Source organism: Coturnix japonica, chromosome 2, assembly GCF_054131305.1.
Source record: "Coturnix japonica strain WE chromosome 2, WE-NBRP24, whole genome shotgun sequence".
Taxonomy (NCBI): domain Eukaryota; kingdom Metazoa; phylum Chordata; class Aves; order Galliformes; family Phasianidae; genus Coturnix; species Coturnix japonica.
The window spans coordinates 13,104,895-13,130,932 of NC_140664.1; the positions used below are offsets into that span (position 1 = coordinate 13,104,895).

The window sequence follows — 26,038 nt, forward strand, 5'->3', positions numbered from 1 at the left end:
AAGTAGGTCATAAAAAGGAATGGCTGCTTTCAGTGAGAGACATTTTGGACAAGCTAACTAAAAAGTAAGCGCTGCTTTTGAGGTTTTGGTGTTTATTGGGCAACAGGAGATGGGAAACCAACGTGAAGGCAGAACGGAGTTACCAGGTGGGCCACCCAAGCCTAAATGGGCTGCTGCCATGGCAACTAAACCCGCCCCACTTCCGCCTTCCATTGGAGCAATGGATGCAGTGCGCATGCGCGCTCCGTCTCCTCAGTCGACCTCTCCTCATCGCCCCGCCTCTTTCCCGTGCGCATGCGCAGTTGGACAGCTCCCGCCGGACGCCCGCCCTGTGGCGGCTGTTGCGCTGCGCATGCGTGGTGCGTGCGGCGCGGCCGGGCTGAGGGGGGCAGTTTAACAGTAAACATCCTGCCGATTTGAACGGCGGCTTTGGGCGGCAGGAAGGGGCCCGGCCGCCATCTTGGTTGTTTGAGTGAGCGGGTCGGCTGGATTCGGTGAAGTGCAGCGGGTACACAGGTACCCAGCCCGGCCCGGCCAGCCGCTGCCACAGCCTCCCCCTGCTCCCGGACACGGGTAAGCGAGCGGCAACGGGCGCGATCGCTCCGAAGGACGGCGGCTCCGTGATACGGCCGGGGGGAGCCGCGCCGCCGCTGCGGCCTGGTGGGGATACGGGCACGGCCCGACCGGGGGAGGGGGGCTGAGGAGCCGGGGATGCGGGGGTCGGGGTCCGGCGGCCGCGGTGTTGGAGCAATAGTGAGTGAGGGGCCGTGGGCTTGGTGCGCTCTGGGCCATTTGTGTGTCCAGCAGGTCGAAGGAGGTGATCCTCCCCATCTACTCTGCCCTGGTGAGGCCTCATCTGGAATATTGTGTCCAGTTCTGCACTCCCCAGTATAAAAAAGACAGGGATCTCTTGGAAAGAGTCCAGCGGAGGGCCACTAAGATGGTGAAGGGCCTGGAGCATCTCCCCTATGAGGAGAGACTTAGGGAACTGGGTCTGTTTAGCCTTGAGAAAAGAAGGCTGAGAGGGGACTTGATTCAGGTTTATAAATAGCTGAGGTGTGGGAGCCATAGTGGTGAGTCTGGTCTCTTTTCAGTAGTGCGTGGGGTTAGGACTAGGGGTAATGGGATGAAACTACAGCATAGGAAGTTCTGCACGAATGTGCGCAAGAACTTCTTTACAGTGAGAGTGATGGAGCACTGGAACAGGCTGCCCAGGGAGGTGGTGGAGTCTCCTTCTCTGGAGATATTCAAGACCTGCCTGGACGCCTACCTGTGTGACATGGTGTAGGGAGCCTGCTTTGGCAGGGGAGTTGGACTCGATGATCTCTAGAAGTCCCTTCCAACCCCTACAATTCTGTGATTCTGTGTGATTCTTGATGGAAGGCTTCTGCAAACTATAAAGCGAGGTGCTGTATTTGTGTCTGTAGTGAAGGAGGTGGGAGTCTGTGTGGTTCGTTGGCACTGTTAGGGTTAAAATGTTTTTTGATCATATTCAAATGCCTGGAAGAAAATAGTGTAAATTTGGAGAAGTTAACAGGTAGGCCCTCACCGTGTGAATGTGTGTGTTAAACGTACTTCATAGTGCTGTTAACCTCGTCCTCCAGAGAACTAGTTAAGGGGGAAATGTTGGAGCATTTGGATCAGGCTTGAGTTGTAAGGGCTCCTTTTGCACGTTTGATATTCTGTGGAACTTGGAAGCACCACAGACACTGATCTAAAATATTTGTTATAGAGGAAGCTGAGGAGGAATAAAATGAGGAGCAAGAAGTTTGTGAGACCTACAATGATCTGAAATTACCACATAAATCACTGTTTGACCATTGAGTTCACTGCTACTCTGCTTCAGATATGATGGAATTTCCCCCAGAAGGGAGAGTCGTTGCTCAGCTGATGCATGAGTTTAACTGTGAGGCAAAATGTTATGAACCAAGTTTTTTTGCAGTCAGATTTATTGGGTGATCTGCTGGGGAAAAAAAATCAGACTGATAAGTCTCTTTATCAACTTACATACATTTAAAGGAGTGTTATTATTTGATTGCAGCAATTGGATCATGAGTCTTTTGACTTGTAACTGCGGTTTCACTGTGTGGTTTGGGATAGATGAGGTAGGGCCTAAAAATCAAATGCAAGAAAGACATTGAGGCCCTGGAACGTGTTCAGAGGAGGGCAACAAAGTGGTGAGGGGTCTGGAGCACAGGCCTTATGAGGAGCTGAAGGAGCTGGGAATGTTCAGCCTGGAGAAGAGGAGGCTCAGGGGAGACCTTATAGCTCTCTATAACTTCCTGAAGGGAGGTTGTAGTGAGCTGGGGGTCAGCCTCTTGTCTCGTGTAATCAGTAGTAGAACCAGAGGGAATGGTTTCAGGCTATGGCAGGGGAGATTCAAGCTGGACATTAGGAAGTGTTACTTCTCAGAAAGGGTGGTCAGGCATTGAATGCACTGCCCAGGGAGGTGGTGGAGTCACTGATCCTGGGGGTGTTCAAGGGAAGGCTGGATGTTGTGTTGAGGGACATGGTTTAGTGGGAGCTATTGGTAAGAGGTGAAGGGTTGGACTGGATGATCTTTTAGGTCTTTTCCAACCTTGGTGATTCTATGATTCTATCATTTTCTATTGTGTACATGGACATGCTGAATCTATGTGGTAGGACAGGATGCCTGCTAGTAAATAGAGGTTGTGGCTGGGATAAATGAAGGAAAACCATTCCTAAGGCCTCATTCCTAACCTCAGACAGTGAGAATTCTGAAAGATCTGTTTGAATTAGATAGAGTTAGTTAGGTCCTGGAACAGGCTGCCCAGGGAGGTTGTGGATGCCCCGTCCTTGGAGGTGTTCAAGACCAGGTTGGACGGGGCTCTGGGCAACCTGATCTAGTAAAGGTGTATGTTTGGTGGCCCTGCCAGGCAGGGGGGTTGGAACTACATGATCCTTGAGGTCCCTTCCAACCCGGGTCATTCTGTGATTCTGTGTGCTGATTCCAGCAGGTTAATAATGTAAGTGTGTAGCATATTGTGACTGGAGAACAGTGAATGCATTTTCTACACACAAGAGGTGTGTTTTGAGCAGTCGCAGACCTAGTAATACAACATTTGGCATAGGAAGTTGGAATGTAAGGTGATGGAAAAGAAGTAAAACCTGGAGACAAATTGGAAATGCTGTTATGTGTATGTCTAAAGTGTGTCAGGTTGGACTAGTTCAATTTCAGCTTCTGAATAATTGATTTTGTGGACATAAGAAATTGAAGTGACTTATCGTTGAACTTTCGTGAAGTTGAAGGTGCCACAAAGAAATGTACTAAATATAGAAAAATGTGATTTAACAAGAGAACTGTGAAGGTTATTGAAGAAAGGAGATGAAATAATGCTGAAAGCAGGTACTGAACCCTCAGGAGTTAGAATCATAGAATCACCAAGGTACAAAGACCTCCAAGACCATCCAGTCCAACCGTCCACATCCCACCAGTACTTCCCACTAAACCATTGGCCTTCAGTGCAATGTCTAAATGCTCTTTGAAAGGGCTGACAATAGCAGGACAAGGGGAAATGGTTTTAAGTTGAAAGAGGGAAGATTTAGGTTGGATGTTAGGGGGAAGTTCTTCACTAGGAGAGTGGTTAGGCCCTGGAACAGGCTGCCCAGGGAGGTCGTGGATGCCCCGTCCTTGGAGGTGTTCAAGACCAGGTTGGACGGGGCTCTGGGCAACCTGATCTAGTAAAGGTGTATGTTTGGTGGCCCTGCCAGGCAGGGGGGTTGGAACTACATGATCCTTGAGGTCCCTTCCAACCCGGGTCATTCTGTGATTCTGTGATTCTTGAACACATCTGTGGACAGTGACTCCACCACCTCCCTTGGCAGCCACTGCCAGCGCCTGGCTACTCTCTTGGTGAAGTATTTCCTAACATCCAACCTGAATCTCCCTTGGTGCAGCCTGAGGCCATTCCCTCTCCTTTTACCACTGGGAGAAGAGGCTGACTCCCACCTCATCACAACCTCCTTTCAGGTAGTTGTAGACAGTGACAGGGGTTTACCCCTGAGCCTCCTCCTGACTGAACAATCCCAGCTCCATTCATTGCAGTTCCTAGTGGAGTTTCTAAAGACTGATCTTCTGATCATTTTTTTCAGTGCACAAATACAACTTGCTGATGAGATGATATAAGTGGTTACGCCTGCACCAGGGAAGGTGTAGGCATGTAAGGACTGTATGAACAAGGACTGTGACATAAAAAAGAATCAAAGGTACAACTAAGAGGTCTGAGACCTTCTGGACTTGGGAAATGTAGGCAGCTACAGCAGGTGAACAGGGCTGGGACTGGTGTAGCTTAAAGAAACAGGGCAGGAAAAGGTGTGGGGGGGGAAGCAGAGAGGATGATAAGTTGAACAGTAGCACAAAGGCAAATGAATTATAATGACTGGTTGATTTTTGAACTGTAATATGGAAAGTGTCTGCTGATGAGTGGTTCACTTTGGTTCTAGAATAGCCTTGTGACAAGAACAGAAGGAGGTGATAGAACAAGACTCAACCTATGAACTTGTTTACGTAAACATGGCCTAGAAGGGGAACAGACAGGTAAATTTATTGGGTTAGAGTAGAGAAATTCTCATCTTCATAAAGTCTTTTTTAAGACATTAAACTGTCAATTGTTATTTTATTACACTTTTTTCTGAGTGTATTGAAAGATGGTGTTCAACTCTTTGTGCTTTTCAGAGTTTATGTACTTACTGTTTCAACACGCAGAAGAATTTTAAGACTTAAAAAGGGCTGCTCAGCAGGGAGAAGGAGGTGACAGTGAGGCCCTGTCTGAAGTACTGCGTCCAGGCCTGGAGCCTCCTGTACAAGAAGGATGTGGAGCTCTTGGAGCAGGACCAGAGGAGGCCACTAAGATGATCAGAGGGCTGGAGCACCTCTCCTATGAGGAAAGGTTGAGGGAACTGGGCTTGTTTAGCTTGGAGAAGGCTCTGGGGAGACCTCATTGTGGCCTTCCAGTACTTGAAGGGAGCTTATAAGCAGGAGAGAGAACGGCTGTTTACGAAGGTGAATGGTGATAGGACAACGGGGAATAGTTTTAAACTGAGACTGGGGAGGTTTAGGTTAGGTATTTGGGGGAAGTTTTTCACTCAGAGGGTGGTGACACACAGGAACAGGTTGCCCAAGGAGGCTATGGATGCCCCATCCCTGCAGGCATTCAAGGCCAGGCTGGATGTGGCTCTGGGCAGCCTGGTCTGCTGGTTGGTGACCCTGCACATAGCAGGGGGTTGAAACTGGATGATTGTTGTGGTCCTTTTCAACCCAGATCATTCTGTGATTCTTCCTATGACTTGATAAGTTTGAATTCATGGTTAAGATTGTTTCACAAGTGCTGACTGCCCAGCTTTCCCATTGCTTTTTTGGGAGGATCGATTGCTGGATACTTTAGATAGGAAAATGAACTGTCTGAGCTGGGTTGGTATCACTACATATTCAGTTATTTTGTATATAAAATTACAGACTTCAGTACTTCTATAGAAAGAAAAATATTAGAAGGTGATGCAATTGTTGAGCAAGGTTTGGGCAGAGGAACTTAAGACAGTAACATTGATGGTAACGTAAGAACCCATTGAATGAAAAATGAAGTTGAAGTTTTCTTAAAAGTTCAATTGGGCAGGGTTGGAATTTGATCCCAGCTGCTCTTTCATCTTTACCTTGTTCATTTTCCTGTCTTGCTTGAGGCTCTGTGAGTTCTTTGGATGGGTTTTGAGGTCTTGTTCCATAACAAGTCAATTTCAAAAGCTGACACTGATATTTTACCCTGTAATCTTCATGAGAGCCATCAGCCACCCTTTTCCTTTTGTGGCTTCCTATTTGTTGCTTTCGCATCCAAAGGCAGCTGTTCTGTGTGTCTATGTGAACGCTGCCTCTCCAAAAAAAGAACTTCTAGTGCCTTTAAAGTTGATCCCAACCTTAAATGACACCAGCAAATCTTCCTCCTTTTATGCCGCTGTGTTGATATACTGCCCTATGTATTAACCAAACAGTAATATAAGGAAAATAACTACCTGAAAAGAAAGAAAAAATATTTGAAGGAAGTAAGAGCAGCCCTTGGGGTCTGCTGCCAGCCATTGTGCTGGTGCTCTGAACAACTACAGTTGAACTGCTGCAGCTAAGACTTGCATAGACACGCTTTGTGCTGCTGATAGAAGCCAGATATTACAATACAGGAGGTCGGCTGGAAGTTCCAAGTGGCAGAGACTCCTTACTGTGACACGGGAAGATAGCACTGCTTTGGACAGAAGTATGATTTGTTGGCAGTAGTTCATTTTACAGTGCTTTAAATGATTTGTACTGTGATGCTTGTGATTTCTCTTAATGCATTTTGTCGTGGCGAGGCTTTCCATAATGGCTGAAAAGAGATGGCCTCTGTCTGAAGTTAGTTATATTGGCTTCGTACTTGCTTCAGAAGTTTCCAAGTACCATACAAATGTCCTATATTCTTCCTGCCTGCAAGATGAGTTTTAGGTTTGAGCCGTAATTCTGGTATTGAGAGGAGTCAAACCTAAGAAGCAGTGCAAGCAGATTGGCTTTTGTGGTGTAATGGTTTTCAGCCTCTGTTCTTTGATTTAATTACTAATGAAGCATACGTTTTGAAACCCATGCCCATGTGTTAAGTCCCCTTATGGGGGAGTTCTTTGACTTGGGCTGTCAGTTCTTTGAAAGGCAGAAGTTGTTGGCAGTGTCTGATTCAAAGTGTCAAAGCAAAAACCCCTCAACTTTGTGGCCCCTCACTGCAAGAAAGACATTGAGGCCTTGGAACGTGTTCAGAGGAGGGATACGAAGCTGGTGAGGGGTCTGGAGCACAGGCCTTATGAGGAGCGGCTGAGGGAGCTGGGAATGTTCGGCCTGGAGAAGAGGAGGCTCAGGGGAGACCTTATTGCTCTCTATAACTTCCTGAAGGGAGGTTGTAGTGAGCTGGGGGTTGGCCTCTTCTCTCTTGTAATCAGTGATAGAACTAGAGGGAATGGTTTTAAGCTGCGCCAGGGGAGATTCGGGCTGGACATTAGGAAGTATTACTTCTCGGAAAGGGTGGTCAGGCACTGAATGCACTGCCCAGGGAGGTGGTGGAGTCACCGACCATGGGAGTGTTCAAGAAACGTTTGGATGTTGTGCTGATGAATATGATTTAGCTGGGAAGTATTGGTAATGGTTGGACTAGATGATCTTCTAGGTCTTTTCCAACCTTGATAATTCTGTGATTCCGTATAACTGACCTCCCCATTTATAGGGGCAACCTGCTTCCGCTCAGAGTCTGCTTGCATTATCACTTCAAATCCCAGTTAGCAGTGATCATTTGCTTCTTCTCATTAGTCCTAAAGTATGTTCCACAATTGACAGGAAATCTTCAGCACATTTTTAGGCTTACAGTTAATAGTATGTTTGAAGTTCTGTCACATGCATGCTACGTATCTTAATGATTGTAATGTATTAATGTATAATTATACCAAACTCTGTCAATCAATGTACATTCTTTTCTAACTGTTGGAAGGTCTTGTTAAGTATGTGTTTGCTTTCCACTGCTCTTCCTCCTCACGCTTATGGGTAATTTACAGACCTGCTGCTCAGGGCAGTGCAACTCCAGCTGCTAAAATGCTACAAAGTTACATCTCTGTGTATTCAAAACTATTACGAGATTTGAAAATGTGTGAGGGACTGAATTGTCTGGTGGCCTCTGGGAAAGCATGAAGTTTTCCATATGCCAGTAGGTGGATGGAAAGATAAAGAAAGCTCTTATTGACCACAGACACTTTCAAGGTGATTTTTGTTTGCTACCTAGAAAAACTTGCTCGTTTCCCACTTAGCACAGTGCTGTTCTTAAACTGACACTGTCTCAACACACAGAAACAAGTAACTTAGACTTTTGTTAATTTGCAGTTGTTCTGACTGATGCCTGTCTTCAGAGTTGTAACAGAAATTGTAATGTTAGCTATATACTGTGTTAGCTCAAGCTGAACGTGGCCTTTACTCTCTTTATACCTCATGTACGGTGACTGTTCTTGGCTATGGACAGAAGTGGTGGCCGGCCTGTTTATCAGACAGATGAGTTTGATAATTGAACAACAAAAGAGTTTCCATTCTGTATTTAATGCAGCAGAAATTCAGAGCTCAAATGGTTGACATTTACTTTCAGGCATCTATTCCTAGATTTGCAGCTTTTCATTTATTACCTGGATGTGCAGAGGTTGGCTTTGCTTCCACTGAGCCAAGTGCTTTTAATGAAGCACACACCATAAATACCATCAACTCTCTATGGCTGCTGTGTCACTTGATTCTTTTACCTGCAAGCTAATTGCAGTCACCTAGCAGTTGTCTTGGTGAGAATCTCTCTCTGGCTATCGAGTTTACCCAGGCTTTGTGTTTCATGGTTCTATTTGCTTCTAAGTTGTGTTAGTACACGTTTGGGAAAACGTGTTTTTAATGGTTGGAAATTGATGCTCCTTGTGCATCTATCCCTGCTTACTGCTGCGTTGGTGCTCCAAAGCCTCAGCTGTGCTTGCTGGATTTCTCCCATTTTTCCATTTCCTCCCCCTCACCCCAGATATGGGTAGTGCTGTATGTGGAGAATCTTCTACCTCAAAGCAAAGTTACCTCTAGCTTGGAGTTAAACTGAATCAGATGCTTACCTTGTTTAGGTATTAGCAGCTTTATGTCACAAGACCTCACGGTGTCCTGCTTCCCCATGGCTTTATGTGCTGGCATCTTTATCAGCCATAAGGAGGTACTTATTAGATAAGCAGAAAACAGGTAGCTGGTAGGTAAGAGGAAAGAAGTCTTACTTCTTGGTGGGGGAGGAAGAAGAAAGCAAAACCTTCAGGGAGTTTGGAGCGATGCAGTTCGTTTCCTCATCGCTTACATGAAAAATATAAGATGTTACTAAGAGCATTCTGAGTTGAGTAGCAGTCTGTTCAGAAATAGGAGTTGTACTTTCAGTTTTAAGAAAACATGGAGCAGTCTGCAGAGTTGACCGCTGTATTTTAGAATGCCCTATGTTTTGCTAAAGCAGCGTGTATTACAGTTGCTGCTACTGAGAAAGGTAGGCTAGAAAGAAGTGGGAGAGGTAGAAGACCACTGTGGCTAAGGAAACTGGCACACACCTGTTTTCGTTCTGACAGTTCAGTACTGTCATAAACTTTAAGTGTATTTGAGTTATTTTTCCTTGTAGTATGGTGATCATTTTAAAACTGTGTGAATGGTCTGTACAAGAAGCACTGGCTGATCACTGTTCTTCCTACTTCCTATTTTCTTTGCACAAAATTGATGTATTACATAACTGACACCCGTAAGTGCTGGCCTTGTAAGTGTTTTATACAAATAGTTTGATCTTAATGAATGAAAAGCAAACATAAGGAGGATGTTTGTGAGAATGCTACTCATTGGGAATTCTTTCTTTCTCTCTGTTTGCTTTTCTCTTTACAGATTTGTTCTTCGATTTAGACATCTGGGACCATGTTTTATGCCCACTTTGTCCTGAGCAAGCGTGGGCCGCTGGCCAAAATATGGCTAGCGGCCCACTGGGATAAGAAGCTAACCAAAGCCCATGTCTTTGAATGTAATCTGGAGAGCAGCGTGGAGAGTATCATTTCACCAAAGGTATCCGCTTTACACTGATGTAATGTTATCCTGTACTGAAAAGAAATTGTTTGTGCAGGTGCTTGTTACTGTTTGGGTTGCTTAGAGTTGCTCTTCTGCAGCATGAAAAGGTCTTTTCAGATGTGAAGTGGTGATTCTTTTGAACAATTCTAAAGATTACTTTCTTGTCAATTTTCTAATACTAGAGTATCGTGCAATTCAGTTACAAAACGTTTAATTTTGCATAAATGGAGAACTTGTATCTTGATGTGCTGTGCGTCATTTAGAAGCGGATGTTTGCAAAAGAGAAAGCTTGAACTTGTGTGCAAAGTTCTCTTTTAATGGCCTTTGATGTGCTTTCAGAGTTGTTACTGGAAGCTGCAGAAATAATATTTGAAATATTGTTTTTGCTTGTGACCAAAGTATGAAACAGGTTTTTTATCAACAGCAAGAAGAAGTGAAGGCTTAGAATAGTTTGTGATGGTACTGGTTTTGTGAAGATAGGTTTTCATCCAATAACAGTGTTACGGGGTAATGTAGAAGCCTTGTTTTTGAACCATTTGGTTTTTTGTTTGGTTTAGAAAGCAAACTGGGACAGAGTTGGAAGAATCTTAACACCTGATGGACGAAAGACTCAACATGAGCCAGCAGTGCACTCTGGCAGCCCAGAAAGCAAATGGGATCCTGGGGTCCATCAGGAGAGGGGTGGTCAGCAGGGATAGGGAGGTGATTGTCCCTCTCTACTCTGCTCTTGTGAGGCCCCATCTGTTGTACTGTGTCCAGGTGTGGAGCCCTCAGTACAAAAAAGACATGGAGATTTTGGAAAGGGTCCAGAGGAGGGTCACGAAGATGATCAGGGGGCTGGAGCACCTCCCCTATGAGGACAGGCTGAGGGAGTTGGGTTTGTTCAGCCTGGAGAAGAGAAGGTTGCGGGGTGACCTCATTGCAGCCTTTCAATACCTGAAGGGAACTTACTCCCAGGAGGGGAGTAAACTCTTCGAAAGGGTTGACAATAGCAGGACACGGGGAAATGGTTTTAAGTTGAAAGAGGGAAGATTTAGGTTGGATGTTAGGGGGAAGTTCTTCACTAGGAGAGTGGTTAGGCCCTGGAACAGGCTGCCCAGGGAGGTCGTGGATGCCCCGTCCTTGGAGGTGTTCAAGACCAGGTTGGACGGGGCTCTGGGCAACCTGATCTAGTAAAGGTGTATGTTTGGTGGCCCTGCCAGGCAGGGGGGTTGGAACTACATGATCCTTGAGGTCCCTTCCAACCCGGGTCATTCTGTGATTGTGTAACACCTGTACAGTTATTGTGGAACTAGGGGGAATTTTTAGGAATTTATGTTCTTAATGTCTTTTTCTCCTCTGCTGCTCATAAAAACAAAAATGCCCATTAAGAACTGGTGCACTGATTTGGTTATAACTTTTGTCCCTTAAGAGTAAGAAAGCCCCTATGTAAAAAAAGAAAGAAAATATATTTTCTTCTGATTGAATCAAACAAACAGTGTCCCAATAATGCTAATCTGGACTTTGGAACAAAAGCCATCTTGAAGCAAAGATACCTGTAATACAATTACAGAGATGTCTGTTGTAGTACAGACATCATTTCCTTCAGTGCCTGCCCTGGAAGGATTTGCAGAGGATAATGTTTATAGAGTCAGTTGAGAGCTCAGGAGAAACTGCTGGGCACTCTTTCATGTACTTAAGTTGGTGCAAGACTTTCATCATTTGCTGTAATATGAGATAACTTACGCAGTTTTGTATTCGTAATGTTTGAGGTTGGACTTTTTAAGGTTTAATCTTTCTTTGACTCAAGTCGTGTTCTTTTGCACTAAAACATTTAAGAAGAATCCTTCTCTGGAGGTTTCCTATGGTTCCTTCAGTGCTTGAGGTACTCAGTTACACAGCAAAACATCCAGGTTAAGTAGGAGAGCAAATTAAGGTAACTTTAATATGCCAGTGTTTGTTTATGAATATCTTTCATCTTCCGCTGTTCTACTTTCCTCTGTAACTGAAGGACACACAATGGAGCGGTAACACAGCACTGTCTTTAACTGCACCTCAGCTTAATCACATTGTTATTTCTGGCTGTCCAAAATTTGATTTATTCATTTATTTTTTTCACAACTGAAGTGGCAAAGGTGTCAGTAAAGGATATGGTGAATTGGATTTTGTCTTGTCTTAAGCACTGGAATAGGCTGCCCAGGGAGGTGGTTCTGTCACCATCCCTGAATGTGTTTAAAAACAGTTTGGGTGAGGTTTACATTTACAGTTTACAATTTACTTACATTTTCCAGCTTATCCTCGAGCAATACACAGAGTATCATCTGACACTGTAAACTTCTCATTCTTCCTTTATTTAGAGTTTTTACTAATTTTATGTTTATTTGGAATATTTGATATGACTGGAAATTTCATGCAAAGCTGACAAATTTAATCATAGGGAAGAGGTAAGGCTACACTAAATCATTGATGGTATAATCTTCTTTTAGGTGAAGATGGCGCTTCGAACTTCAGGACATCTCTTATTAGGCGTTGTCAGAATCTACCACAGGAAAGCGAAATACCTTCTTGCAGACTGTAATGAGGCCTTCATTAAGATTAAGATGGCTTTTCGTCCAGGTACCTATCTTTGTCCAAATGCTTCTAAAGTTGTGGAACAAATTGCCCTGAAAGTAATAGTAATAGTCTCAGCAGGGCTGAGTTTCTTAGTTGCTAGCCAAGGACTATCGCAAGTAAACCTGTGGAGTCGTGCTTGTTCCTGGCACACTCTGGATGGTGATTCTTTGATTATCCATTGTGGAGGGAAACAGATTTGGCAGTGTTTCTGAAGTATCAGTACCTCAGAATGGCCTGTGTTGTGTGGGTCAGGAGACAAAACATGGAGCTCAGATCTCCCACTGGTTACAGAAGGAATTGAATCTGCATTTCCCCTGCATATGTCCTGACCTTGCTTTTGAATTAAACAGGCAATGTTACTACTGGATCTACATGGTATTAAATTACTACTTACTGTTGGTTCTGTTTTACTGTGATGATGCTCACTGAATAGCAGATAAAGTATCTCAAGAGGATTAATAAAGTCAAAAATTAAACTCTGATGTGGTTTAGATCAGTGCAGAAGCAGATTTGTGTGGGTGGTCCAAGTACTATGCTGGGGTTTCAGAAGTTAATTGAACTGACTGCATGAGCAGAAGCAGAGTAGTTATTGCGTTGTCCACTGCTTAGCACAAATTAAAATGTAGAATTGTGTATCTCATCTGGAGCATTATGATCAAGCGATTTCCTAACAGGTACCTGCGTTAACAGATACCTGTTGACCCAAAGCTTGCAGTTCCTACAGGGTTATACAGTTCAACATGGCAGCTCGATAACTAGGTGTTCTGCTCTTAGTCTGAACCTCAATTCTAAGATAATCTAAGATTTCTTCACAGGCGTTTAGCATCATTTCAACTCAACAATTTAAAGACAATAAGTTTGTGAAGGTGGCTAATGTAAAGATGTTGACCAAGATGGTGATAAATAATCAAAGGTTATTAGTAAAGAAAACTCACCAGTGTCAATGCCTTGACCTGAAACAATCTTCACTGGGGAGCAATCTCCAGGAGATGCTGCCTCAGTGGTGGTCAGCCCTTAAATGAGGTCTCAGAGGGGGTGGAGTCGAAGTCCACCCCTTCCGGGAGCACAGCTAGATTACTCTCACCTGTGCAGCTGGTCACTGCTGACCCAACACTTGCCTCAGCTGATTAGTCAGTGGTCCAAGCTGTGATTTTCCATACAAAGTTTATGAAAGAACAGCTTCAGTGAAAGCACAGGGGAAAATGCTGTCCGTGTAAGGAATGGGAACTCATGCCTGAGTGTTTTTCTCTACAGGGGTTGTCGATTTGCCTGAGGAAAACAGAGAGGCTGCTTACAATGCTATTACCTTACCCGAGGAGTTTCATGATTTTGACCAACCACTTCCTGATCTAGAGTAAGCAGATGCTTTTCTTATAACTTCTAAATGAGTTATCTGTAAACATGGCAAGTACACAGCTTGAAGACTTTTTAGCCTTTAAGAAATAGGGAGGCTACTGTTTTGTGTGTTATCTGTAGTGGAATTTCTGGGTGTGGCTTGTTTAATAATTTGCCCATTTGACTTGTACTTAATTTGAATTCTATACTAAATTTCAATTGCAAAAAAAATAAAAAAGACAACTGTGCTTTTCTATGAAAAAAGCCTTAACACAAAGCTGAATATTAACTCAGTACACTTCTTAAATACATTTCTTTTGTACCTATATTAATATTTCTCAGAGTTGAACATGGGTAGTGCTGTTTTTAGTTATTAAATTGGCCTTAAACTTAGTGGCCCTGCATAACAAGACTGGAAGAGAGGTTGCTGGTATGTTTTCCAGACGATGACACAACTTGAATTCGAAGTTTTAACCTTTAATGGTCTCAGTGCCTTAAGCAGGGCATTCTATTCTGTGTTTGTTGTCCACTTTTTCATTGATCTCAATGTATAGTGAACTGTTTAGGAATTTTATGTTTATCTAAGGATTTATCTGTTTTTTATTTTTAATGGAGATGTTAATAATTGCCTTCTGTTTGTTTAAGTGATATTGATGTGGCCCAGCAGTTCAGTTTGAACCAGAGTAGAGTGGAAGAAATTACAATGAGAGAAGAAGTAGGCAACATCAGTATCCTCCAGGATAATGACTTTGGTAAAATCTTATGTATTGTTATGTTTTTCATAAGCTAGTTTTGGTAACTGTGAAGCTGTAGTCTTACAATTACTACAGAATTCCTGCTAGTAAGTGCAGAAACAAATGAGATAAAAAATGATGTGTTTCCATATGTTTAGCTTTTATGTTGTTAAGGTTTTCCAGAAGGTTTGCCCTCCCTTACTCAGCCTGCTTCTATCTGCTTACCTAAAGCTGAAGAATGTTCTGTTGTGTTAATTAGTGAAACGCTATATCAATTTTAATACATGATGTGAAGAGTTCAGTTGTTACGTAAATTCTAGGCTATTTACAGTCAATAAATGCTAGGAGTTTTCTGAAGCTGGAGCAGTTAGTGGTGACAGACTTGCTGATGCTCCGTTCAGTATCTGCTCAAGGATAGAATTCAAAGATGTGAATCAAAACCTGAAATTTTTTATTTGAGAAGTATTTACCTTTGGGTAGCCGAAGTGTAATAATATCCCAATTTAATATCTTATTAAAAGCATAGGTTGAGTTTTGATTGTTGATTTGAAATCAATTCGGTCTCTGTACATGCAGTTCAGTCTCAAGGCAGAAGATATGACTTTGAGTAGTCTTCGATTATAAGATCTTAATAAAATCAGTTTCAAAAAGGCTTAAAGAGGAAATGTTTTCTCTTGTAATTGTTTGAACAGTGTTTTTGCTGTTAGTATTGTGGCACTAAAGAGTGCTCATCAAAAATAATCCATGGGAGGAAGCATGTCCCAAATGAGGACAGGCTGAGAGTGCTGGGGCTGTTCAGCCTGGAGAGAGAAAGCTGCGAGATAACAGCCTTTCAGTGTCTAAAGAGGGGGATGTGTGTAAGAACTGGGTGGACTCCTTAGCAGAATCTGTTGTGACAGGACAAGGAGAAATGGTCTCAGACTAAAAGAGGGAAGATTTAGATTGTATAGAAGAAAAAGTTTTGTAAAATAAAAATAGTGAAGCACAGGAACAAGTTGCCCAGAGATGGTGTAGATGCCCCATCCCTAGAGACATGCAAGGTCAGGCTGGACAGGGCTCTGAGTGCCCTATTTGATCTGTAGGTGTCTCTGTTCATTGCAGGGCAGTTGGACTAGATGGCCTAAAGGTCCCTTCCAACTGTAAGGATTCTGCGATTTCTTATGTTTTGCCTATTAACTCTGAAATTAAAGTAACTGTGGAAATGTTTGTTTCAGTATGTTTTGCACTTTATGAAAAATTACAGGATTAAAACAAAGAAAAGGTTTGGTCTTACAAATGAACCTTTCTTGATGGATTTGTTAGGTCCCTTACATACCGGTTCTTCAGCATTTACAGCTGTGAAATCATTCTTGCAGGTGACTTTGGGATGGATGATCGTGAGATGATGAGAGAGGGTAGTGCATTTGAAGACGACATGCTAGTGAGCACCAGTGCTTCCAATCTTCTACTGGAACCTGAACAGAGCACCAGTCATCTTAATGAGAAAGCTAATCACCTGGAATATGAAGACCAATACAAAGATGATAATTTTGGAGAAGGAAATGATGGTGGAATATTGGGTATGTTTGAGAAATTAATATGTTTTTCCTCTATCCTTTATCGTACTTCAGTATTTTCTTGGGAAGGAGGACAAAGAGGTTGTTTACTGTGTTACTTTGGTCCTCTTAAGTTGTGTTTTCAGCAATGCAGTTCTGGTTTATGAGTGGTGTCGCAGCATAGACAATACATTCCAGATACACTGCTGTATATTTTTATGTCAAGTATAACTGAGTCATCCAAAGCTTTTCCATTCTGTAAATTAACATTCTTTAGAGAAAAAAAACAGTATACAACTCTTTAACTCCTTCAAATGGTTTCAGTAGTGTGTTACAAGTTATATTAGATGCTTCTTCCTCAAGTAATAAGAAACCTAGCAAGGTGCAAATATGTGGCAGGTGTATTGTAATAAAGATTACCTGTATGTTCTGAATTGGAGCAGAAATTTGCCTTGGAAAATTGCTTGCAATGGCTTTCATATCAACATTGAAAGTATAGGCTTCTCTACCTTTTGCATTATCTTTATCTGTGTTCTCCTAAATTTGTCTATGCGTCATTATAAACTTGTTTGTGAATTTGTGGGGGCAAAACTAATGATGTTTTCATACAATCGTTTCAGATGACAAACTCCTCAGTAATAATGATGGTGGTATTTTTGATGATCCACCTGCACTCTCAGAAGGTGGAGTAATGATGCCAGAGCAACCTCCCCATGACGATATGGATGATGATGATAATGTATCGAGTGAGTATGATCTAAGGCTAGAACATGAACTGCTTTTAACCAATTTAATGAAGAAACTAATTCCTTGGGAGTATGTTGAACTGAATGTATATATGGAATGTGTTAGGCCATTTTAAGGTGTGGAGGGAGATGATATTTTGATATTATAGTGCATTGTATTTGTTCTTCCTGGCAGTGGGTGGACCAGACAGCCCAGACTCAGTAGATCCAGTTGAACCATTACCAACCATGACTGATCAGACAACTCTTGTTCCCAATGAAGAAGAAGCTTTTGCTCTGGAGCCTATTGACATAACTGGTAAGTAAACTGTCTGGAAATATTTTCTTTGGATCATTCGGAGCCCACCTTAGTATGATGGAGGAGAAATGAATTCCTAGCACTTCTACTGACACTATTTCTCACTTGAGAAAGAAACCAAGGACTGGGTGCTGAATTCATTTTATCCTAGTTTTGATCTTTAGTATTTCTGGACAGGTAACTTGTTTCAGTAATCCTAGAGGACACTGGTTTGTAACTTTTGAGGAATACATGGAGTAAAAAGAACATAATGAATTGGAAAAGGCCCTATCATGTTTTCAATTGTGACTCAGTATCTGTAGTGCACCAGTGCTGTCACTGTGGTTTTTTTCATGGACAAGAGTGCTTAAATTGTGAATGATGCTTAGAGAAGGAGTGATCTTTTTTCCTAGTGTAGCTTTTACTAATTGCTGAAACCAGCAGATTAATCTCTTTATTCGAAGCTCTAGTAAATAGAGAAAAAGACAGAATTTCATTAGTACAAGACACTCGCTTTAAATGATATTGCATTTGGCTCAGTTAAAACAGATCCCTGCTTTACCTTAAGCTGCACCTGAAACAAGTAAAATAAAAGTAAGATCTGTTTTGTTTGTCCTGTATTTGGAACTCCAGACTATGATTTACTGCTTGGCCAGTTAGTAAGCCCTGGCACTGCCCTCTGGTGGTAAACGTGCAACGGAGGTCTTTAGCTGGTCAGCTGGGACCAGTGAAGGCAGCATTTGCCAGAGCTTCAGGGTCTGCTGCCAAGGACCAGGCTGTAAACGATTTACACTAACACATTCTAGAACAGGATGAGAGGTACAGGTATGATATCCACCCATATTTGTATTACCAAAGTTCACATAGGGCTGAAGGAAAAAAAACGTGTTACAGTACTTCAACTTTCTGGCCAGTGGGACCTTACATCTCAGGGATTTGCTCATGAAGAGCACGAGCCAAACAAACCATGATGAAGGAGACATCTGCAGCTACGGATATTGACGATTATACAAAATATTAAATTAGTTTATGAGTGTACATGGAGGAATTTGTAGTTTGTGGGGCAGTATTTGTAGTGAGTAACGTTTGATATAGTGCTTTTAGGCCTCTGTACCTTCCAGTGCTAACAATTCCTTATTCTTGTGGCTGCATGATGTGTGGGCAAGTAAGACCTATAGAGAATCTGTAAGATTCCTACTACAATTTTATATCTTGATGAGCTCACCTTCAGTAATTTTAACAAATCTCAACAGTCAAGGAAACCAAAGCAAAGAGGAAGAGAAAGCTCATTGTGGACAGTGTGAAAGAGTTGGATAGCAAGACCATTCGAGCCCAGTTAAGCGATTACTCTGATATTGTTACAACGTTGGACTTGGCACCCCCTACGAAGAAACTGATGATGTGGAAAGAAACTGGAGGAGTTGAAAAGCTTTTCTCCCTGCCTGCACAGCCTTTGTGGAATAACAGGCTACTGAAGGTAATGTTTTTGTACAGAACAATTTCTAAATGGGATGTGTTCAGAATTCTACCTCACTGGTAAACACCAGTATTTGAGTTACAATCTAATGATAGGAGACAGTTTTCTTGTTTTTGCTTTTTTTTTTTTTTTCCTAAGGAAGACTCGTTAAAAATGATGTAAAATACCCCTGCTTATTTATTACAAAAATATTTTTTCTTGTTTTAAATGTTGGAGAAGTGATTAAAAAGGGGGAAGGAAAGATGGCACGTGATTGCTTTATGTGACGTAAGACACTGAGAGCTGCAGTAGTGAGTAGTTTAACTTTTCTCCTGTAGCTCTTTACTCGTTGTCTGACACCCCTGGTTCCAGAAGACCTAAGAAAGAGGAGGAAAGGTGGAGAAGCTGACAACCTTGATGAGTTCCTTAAAGACTTTGAAAACCCAGAGGTGCCCAGAGAGGAACAGCAGCAGCAGCAGCAACAGCAGCGAGATGTCATTGGTTTGTTTGTCACTGGTTGTTTTGTCAAAGATGCTCTGCTTTCCTTCAGAGCTTGTTTCTTTCCTTTGTTCTTAATATTAAGTCCCTAAATATAATGAAAGAAAGACTTTAATTTGCTTACTTAGTTTTTTATACAGTCCCTGACTTAAAACAGTTTTTTTTTTCTAGAAATAGAAGACAGATTTTGTTTGATCCAGTGGATTAAATTGGTATTGTATTGGTTTGTATACACATCTGTACCAGGTCATTGCAGAAGCTATGCAAGGTGTTAGGGTACTTCATTCTAAATAGTAGATCGGACCTAGATACGTCAGTACTATTTGCGATTACATTACTAAAACTGTTTTTATTATGGAATATAGATGAACCAATTCTGGAAGAGCCAAGTCGTTTACAAGAGTCAATGATGGAAGGCAGCAGGACCAACCTGGATGAATCTGTTATGCCACCTCCACCACCACAAACTGGTGTTAAACGCAAACTGCAGCAAGCGGAAGCAGAGCCAGTGTTACCTGTAAGAATTATTATTTTTTTAATTTGAGTTTTAATGAGGAGTGGGAAGTATTTTTGAGCAGAATGTGATACAGATTTGAGGTACAGATTTTCTCTAGCTATCAGGATACACTGGAGTAGTACCAGAATCTCTGAGAGTAGTCGCTGTGGGATTTTTCTGAAAAGTTTGTGTAAGCTTTCCCCTGAAGTCAAATGAGGGTAGGAACTGATTGTGTTTCATCCAAAGTAAGTCTTCAAGGAATAAATTATATCAGGACCTTCTGCTGTGGCAAGTGTATATAAGAAAGAACTGTGTGAGCTGCACAGATTCTTCTATTCAGAATATATTCCCAGTGGTCCACTGTTAATAGTTTGAACAAGAACTGATCTTTCAGGAGAGATTTCTTTCCTGGGTTATGGTTAGACAATTTCATATCTATCCCTTCTGTAAAAGCTGTTCTGCAGTATGAACTGAAATCGTATTTTTCAATGGAGAGAAGAAGAGTGCAGAATTCAAGTTACACTCTTTCTGAATACTAACCTGGTGAGATGGAACAGTCCTAGACTGTGCAGCCTTTCGCACGTTTATGAACTTTTTATCCCATTTCCAATGGGATTGCAGGTTACTGGCTGTTGAATGAGACAGATGTTACATGGTCTTACAAAAAGCAGTACTGGATGAAACTGGTTATCAGCTCTTTGTGCTGAAGTGGATAATGTGTTTTGGGGTAACTTGGATTATGCTAACAAGATCAAGCCTCTAGGTAAACATACCTTTGAGGTACCTGCTGTATGATGCTCTCAGAAGTAAATGCTTAGAAGCTTTATAGAGTGCCTTGTTCTTGACTGTGTCCTGCTTGTATTACAAGGGAACAATGTTTTGATATTCTGCAGGTGTCCTGTTGATTGAGGTGGTTTGATCATGTAGTACTGCATCTGGTTACATGTGCTGATCCAAGAAATGAGATCAGTAGTTTTGCTGGGAAGCCTTTTTCCTTAGTGATGTCATAACTTTTGTTTGGGGAGAGTCTAAAGGATTAAAAATGCAGGTGTGGAGAGCAAACCAACAAAAACATTAATTCTCATTTTTCGTAACTTCTTATAAATGGCTAAGAGAATTAGAGGTTTCAATGTTGTGAAACTGTTTTGTGGTGTCAGTATTCTGTCGTGAAAGCACCAATAAAAGGATTCTCTGTTTATCTGTACTGTGTAAAGCATCCACCATCACAACAGCTGGAGATGCCGCCAGTAGAAATGCCTCCAGAGGAGCCGCAAAACATCTGTCAGCTAATACCAGAGCTAGAACTCCTACCAGAAAAAGAGAAGGAGAAGGAAAAGGAGAAAGAGGAGGAGGAAGAAGAGGAGGTAAGAGCAGGGCTCTTAAAAACAACAAGCTATGGAAAAAATGGGTTGTGTGTTCCCTGGCACTGTTTGATTTTGTATTCAGGAAATGGCACGAGAAATGTTAACTTTTTATTTGGGAAAAGTTAAACTTTAGAAATGTAGTTGTTGTGAGACCATTTTACAAATCACATATGCATTCTCTTGGGAAATGGAGGGTGCTTCTTTTCTCATGTGGTTTAAATCAAACCACTCTCTCTGAATTTTGATGCCTTATGCAAGAAATTCTGGACTTTGATTTTCATAGTAATGCAGCAAGCTCTTGCTGTTTGCAGCAAAATGTTACTTATAGGAGTACAATCAAGGCGAAGAAATACAGCTTGACTTAATTTTGAGAAATAAAAGGAAAAATTGTCCAGGTGGTGTTTTCTGCTCAATTTGAAGTGCTTGATTTAAGACTCGAAACAAAGATACTTCCTTGCATGTGTTGCTTTCATGGTGATTTTTATAATTGCAGGCTTGAAATATAACTTTCATTTTAAAAGCCATATGCAAGTCATCTTCCATAAACAAACACTGTTCCAAGTGCTTCATTGGACATGGTCCTCTACAACAACACAGCTCCCTTTTGCAGCTTTTAGCAACCTGTTCTCCTTTTTCAGTGACTCTGTTTCTATACTGAAATGAGAACATTGGAGTTTATTAATGTTTGCAAAATAAAATAATTGTTGATATTATGTTTAGATTAGATAAATCTTTTTTCTTTTCATTAAGCCAACATGACTGAACTTCTTTGTATTGCTAGTTGCCAGCATGACATTTTGAGGTATAGTCATAGTGGCATGCAGCCTTACATCATACATCAGCGTAAACATTTGTCTTCCTTTGTCCCATTTCCTGACTCTCCTCGCCATACTCTGAGTCAGGTTGTCCATACCTGGTTAGATTGTGTCTGTCTTAATGAAAAGAAAAAGCTGCTCTGGTATGTAGAAATACCTCTTGCAGAGCTTGGTGCATGAGTTGTTTTGTACACGTGACTTCTGGCTGCTTGCAGGAAGAAGATGGCACAGGGGGTGATCAGGATCAAGAAGAACGGAGGTGGAACAAGAGGACTCAACAAATGCTTCATGGGCTTCAGGTATGCATTATCATTTACTTTCTCTTAAATAGCTTTTGAACACGCCCACTGGTGCTATTGACCTGAGCTGAAAGTTCTAGTAGAGCCTTTATTGTCAGGAAATTCAGAATTAAAGTATAAGCTCTGTCACAGGGAGGAAAATATTCTTGTAACTGACTAAATCACAATGTAGCTGCCGTGTTTTTTCACATAACATTTGAAACACAACTTTGCGCTTAAGTGTTTCCATTCACACTTCATACACAAGTGAGATTCCCAGAAATGAGTTTTTAAAATAATTGAGTTTGTGTTCTTGCAATGAAACATTAGAACCTCCCGACTTTGGGCTCTGTAAGAATAGGTGAACATTGTCAAAGTCCGGGAACAAAACTGTTTTGTGGGTTGTTTGTTCCTGGAAGGACTAGTCTGAAAACTTCTGTGCTATGGTAAACTGAATCTGCAGCAACTGGGGAAATATGACCTTGGCTTTGAAGTGCAGCATTACTTTTCAGCAGGTGGCTTCAGACTGCCGTTGTCAGTCTGCACAACAGATAATCTTTTGTAGAATGGATTCTTGCTTGCTAGAACTAAAGAGCTTTTTCTGATAAGAAAATTGAAAGCCTCTAGTATATACTTGAAGTTGAGTGCAAACTCGTGTCTGCTTGCATGTAGGTCTGCCTTTTGCTTTTTAGTCTGGTTTGTGGTTCCTACCCATTTCCTCCCTTAATTATTTTGGCAATTCTTGAGATTGTGGTTTCACTGGAGTGTCAATCCCATCCCTCCAAGCTGGCTTTGTTTCCTAGAGTCAACTTTCTTGGGGTAAAACTGGTCTCCATCTGCTGATAAAAGTTCATTGTCACTATTGTATCTCTGAAGTTCTTTTATTGTTGTGGGGTTTTTTTGTGTGTTATCCATGCTCCATCCTTTTCCTCTTATCCCGTAGCTTTTATTCAGCGTGACATTGTGTGGTATAGAATATTAGTTGATATTCCATATCAATTGGGGTCAGCTGTTGTGGCTTTAGCTGCACTTAACATCTTGTGCATCTCCCAGCTTCCTTGCTTTAGGGGACGTGTGAGAAACAGAGAAGGCTTCAATGCTGCACAAGTGCCGCTTAGCAACAGCTTAACCATTGGTGGTGCTTCATCAACACTGTTTTGATCACAGATTCAAAATGTGGCACCAGATGAGCTGCTATGAGTAAAATTAATTCTGTCCTAGCTAAAGCCAGTACAGCTGTCAATTAAAAATATTTTTTAAAGTGTACAGATGTTTAGTAATGTTCCTTTTTTTCCCCCTCTTTTTAATCATGGATTTTGTACAAGAGTTTCAGAATTTGCTCTGGGCCGCGTCTAGCTTTGTTTGATTGTCTCCTGTATGTGCCCAAAAAAGGATCAGACTGGATAGCTGAAACATTAAATCTGTACTGAGAATCAAAGTTAGGATCTGTTTAATATAAAGTAATTTAATTTGGCCAGCTTAATATCTTTTCATCTCGTAGATATTCCAAAGTAGACAGTTCTGTTTTAAATTGAAGATGTTAGTAGTTGTTCTAGGCAGCAAACAAATGTATTTCCCTGCATCCTTTATATTCTGGCCAAGACTTTGAAAAAACATAAACAGCTTTTGGGTACTTTGTTTCAGACAGAGAGGATTTTTAGAAATAAACAGGCTTTCACCTTGAAAAAATGATGCGTCTTTACAGAACCTGAGCTCCTGGATGATTGTTTGAAACAATAGTTCATGATTCTATTTGGAGTTACTTTCATCCTGAGAAATACAACAGGATTTTTTTGTTTATCTTTAGAAATATTTGTTCTGTAGTCAAAAAGTTGGCTGGCTATTGATATCCAAAGCCTTTGTGTTACGTTACAGTGGTTCTGGAACATGTGTTCTCAAGACTGTTCTTTTTCTTCCACCCATCTTTGGGGATCTTAGTTGGTTTCATTTAGATAAGATCCATGTGGAGTTTATGTACATGTTGTAGTGTCCCTGCCCAGTGTGGAGACCATCACAGTCCCTCCCAGCATCTCTCAGTGATAACAATCTTGCCTGTTGCTATTTGTGCTTGTATGTGTTTTTTTTAACTTGCCTTATCGATGTTGGTGTTTTTCAGAGAGCTCTTGCGAAGACTGGAGCAGAATCCATCAGTTTGCTTGAGTTGTGCAGGAATACAAATAGAAAACAAGCAGCTGCAAAATTCTACAGTTTCCTGGTACTTAAAAAGCAGCAAGCCATAGAGCTGACACAGGAGGAGCCTTACAGTGACATCATCGCAACGCCCGGTCCCAGATTCCATATTATCTGAATGGTTAGGTACAGCAGAGCTAGTGCTTGTCTCACTAGTGCGTACGTGTATTGCCCCATCTGGAGGGCCCTCAAGACCGTTGCAGAAAACTTAGATTTTATTGTCTGTATAAAGTCCTCGTTGGGTTTTTTCGGGGGTTACCTGGGTTTTGTATTTTAAATTTACCACTTAAATTTTTAGTGAAACTGCTGGGGTGGGAGGCTTGAGTTCCAGCTGCAGAAACCAGGCAGCTCAAGGACCCGGATGAAGGTTGTGCTAAGAAGGCAGAGCAGATGTGTGCAATATTGATGCATGTAATGTTTGAGTATCATGACAATGTCTTACTCTCATTTGACTAGTTAATCCAATAGTGATATTTTAAAACCTCTACAAGTAAACCTAAATGGCCAACCTATTGTCTGACTAAAAACTTTGCCAAACTTGTCTAAAATGTTCGGTCTGCTTCTCATAGTTGTGGTTTTTTCCCCTTCCTTAGATCTTTGTGCATACTGTGGGTCTCTTACAGCTGCCAATATGAAAGGTAGTGCCTGATACGTCAGCTTGCTTTGTCACTGCATTTTTGCAGTCAGATTATTGTAGCCCTTGATGCTAAGGGGAAATGGGTGTCTGTGGAAAGCCCTTCCTGGGAGTGATACCATTACATACGTGAAAGGACTGAATGTGTTCTACGCATTTGAGATGAAACATCACTTTCTACGTATCACCTCATTCCGGTCCACTACTGTTAATGGCTAATTACTGTTAATAAGCATCGAGTGAAAACTCTAGTCATTTCATTTTAACCTTCTCAGAAATCAAAATCCTTTAGGTTTGTTAGAGTTGTATATAAACTCCAGACTTTTTTAAACAAACTTCTAGATTGTAAATTATCTGACTTTTATGAAGCGGGCTTATGAGGATAAGAATAAAGAGTTGAACAGGTCGCCTCTGAGGAGGTACTACATTCAGATACCACCTGTACTGAAAGGGCAACGAACTTGAATATACAGTGTGAACGGGCATAGTTCTGCTTAATTGTGTAGCGTATTAATGACTCTTTGGATATATTTATGGTTTTAGTATTGATTTTCCAATAACGCGCCCTGCTGTGCTCCAAACATTTTATCAGATTTGCCGAGGAAGTCCCATTTGATTTTATATACAAACAATGAAGCTTTTACTTGTCAGATCAAGTAGTACCAGAAATTATGTGAATATATTGATTATGGAAACCTGTCTTAACTTTTTTTAGGGCAAAATTATTCACACTGAAAGTTCTGGTTTTAACGTGGGCACTTTGTGGTGTAATTTTGGGACTGAAATTTCAGTGTATACAGAAATATAAAATTATGTGAATGTTTTAAAAAAAGAATCGGCGGCTCCACGATGATCTTGTTTGAATAATCCTTGGGAAAGTTAATTGTATAAAATTACTGCAGCTTTATTTTCAACATGACGTGCCTGTCAAACCATGGTTTTCCCCTTTGTAAAAAGAGCCATTGTAGATAACTTGAATGTTTAATTATAGAACAGGTCATTCGTTTCTCGTTACACTTTTTAGTCTGGTTTGGTTGCTTTTCAAGGTTAATATTCTTGAAAATAGTTGATGCTGTTATGTATAACTTTTTCTAATAAAAGTTGTGTTATAAGCCGTTACGCGTGAGCCCCGTATCTTTTTTGAACACCTTTCACTTCTGTAGCAGGGACCTCCTATTTACAGATTGCTTATTTTGGCATTAGGAGCAGAAGTGATAGAGCTGCTGGAGAGATTTAAAGCTTGATTGTGTAAATCGATTTCTTACCAATAGGAAGGAAAACTGACTTCAGTGGCCATCCTGTGGTTTTGTTCAGGCGCTCTATGCTAGGAATGTCTGTGTGGAAAATTAGAGGAGACTGTCTATAAAGTGATTCATCTCCATGCCAGTCCCTTTCGAGTGCCAGAACGTATCCAGCCTGAATTCTTTTAGCTCTGTGGTTCTCTTTCTTCTAGAATTGCCTCTGTGAATGGCACT

At 41.5% G+C, this 26,038-nt stretch overlaps 1 protein-coding gene across 3 annotated transcripts; it reads left to right on the forward strand.

Annotated features, from left to right (window-relative positions):
• Positions 1-425: 425 nt before the first annotated feature.
• On the forward strand, positions 426-25,682 carry RAD21 (RAD21 cohesin complex component). 3 transcript variants are annotated; one of them, XM_015856218.2, is made up of 14 exons: positions 426-573; positions 9,437-9,610; positions 12,079-12,208; positions 13,460-13,559; positions 14,186-14,292; positions 15,630-15,833; positions 16,430-16,555; positions 16,731-16,853; positions 18,086-18,309; positions 18,627-18,789; positions 19,152-19,303; positions 20,497-20,646; positions 21,677-21,760; positions 23,856-25,682. In XM_015856218.2, exons 2-14 carry the CDS (start codon positions 9,467-9,469, stop codon positions 24,045-24,047), a joined length of 1,899 nt encoding a protein of 632 aa, XP_015711704.2. In that variant the 5' UTR covers positions 426-573; positions 9,437-9,466; the 3' UTR covers positions 24,048-25,682. The 3 variants fall into 3 exon arrangements, with proteins under 3 accessions (XP_015711704.2, XP_085393159.1, XP_085393160.1); XM_085537033.1 differs by lacking the exons at positions 19,152-19,303; positions 20,497-20,646; positions 21,677-21,760; positions 23,856-25,682 and adding an exon at positions 18,958-19,137; XM_085537034.1 differs by lacking the exons at positions 426-573; positions 9,437-9,610; positions 12,079-12,208; positions 14,186-14,292.
• The last annotated feature ends 356 nt before the right edge of the window (positions 25,683-26,038 follow it).

Excerpts from the sequence above, each read along its gene's own strand:
- RAD21 (XM_015856218.2), top strand. The coding sequence starts at position 9,467 with ATGTTTTATGCCCACTTTGTCCTGAGCAAGCGTGGGCCGCTGGCCAAA. Across the intron at positions 12,209-13,459 it reads TAAGATGGCTTTTCGTCCAG|GGGTTGTCGATTTGCCTGAG; the intron begins GTACCTATCTTT and ends TTTTCTCTACAG. Across the intron at positions 21,761-23,855 it reads AAATGCTTCATGGGCTTCAG|AGAGCTCTTGCGAAGACTGG; the intron begins GTATGCATTATC and ends GGTGTTTTTCAG.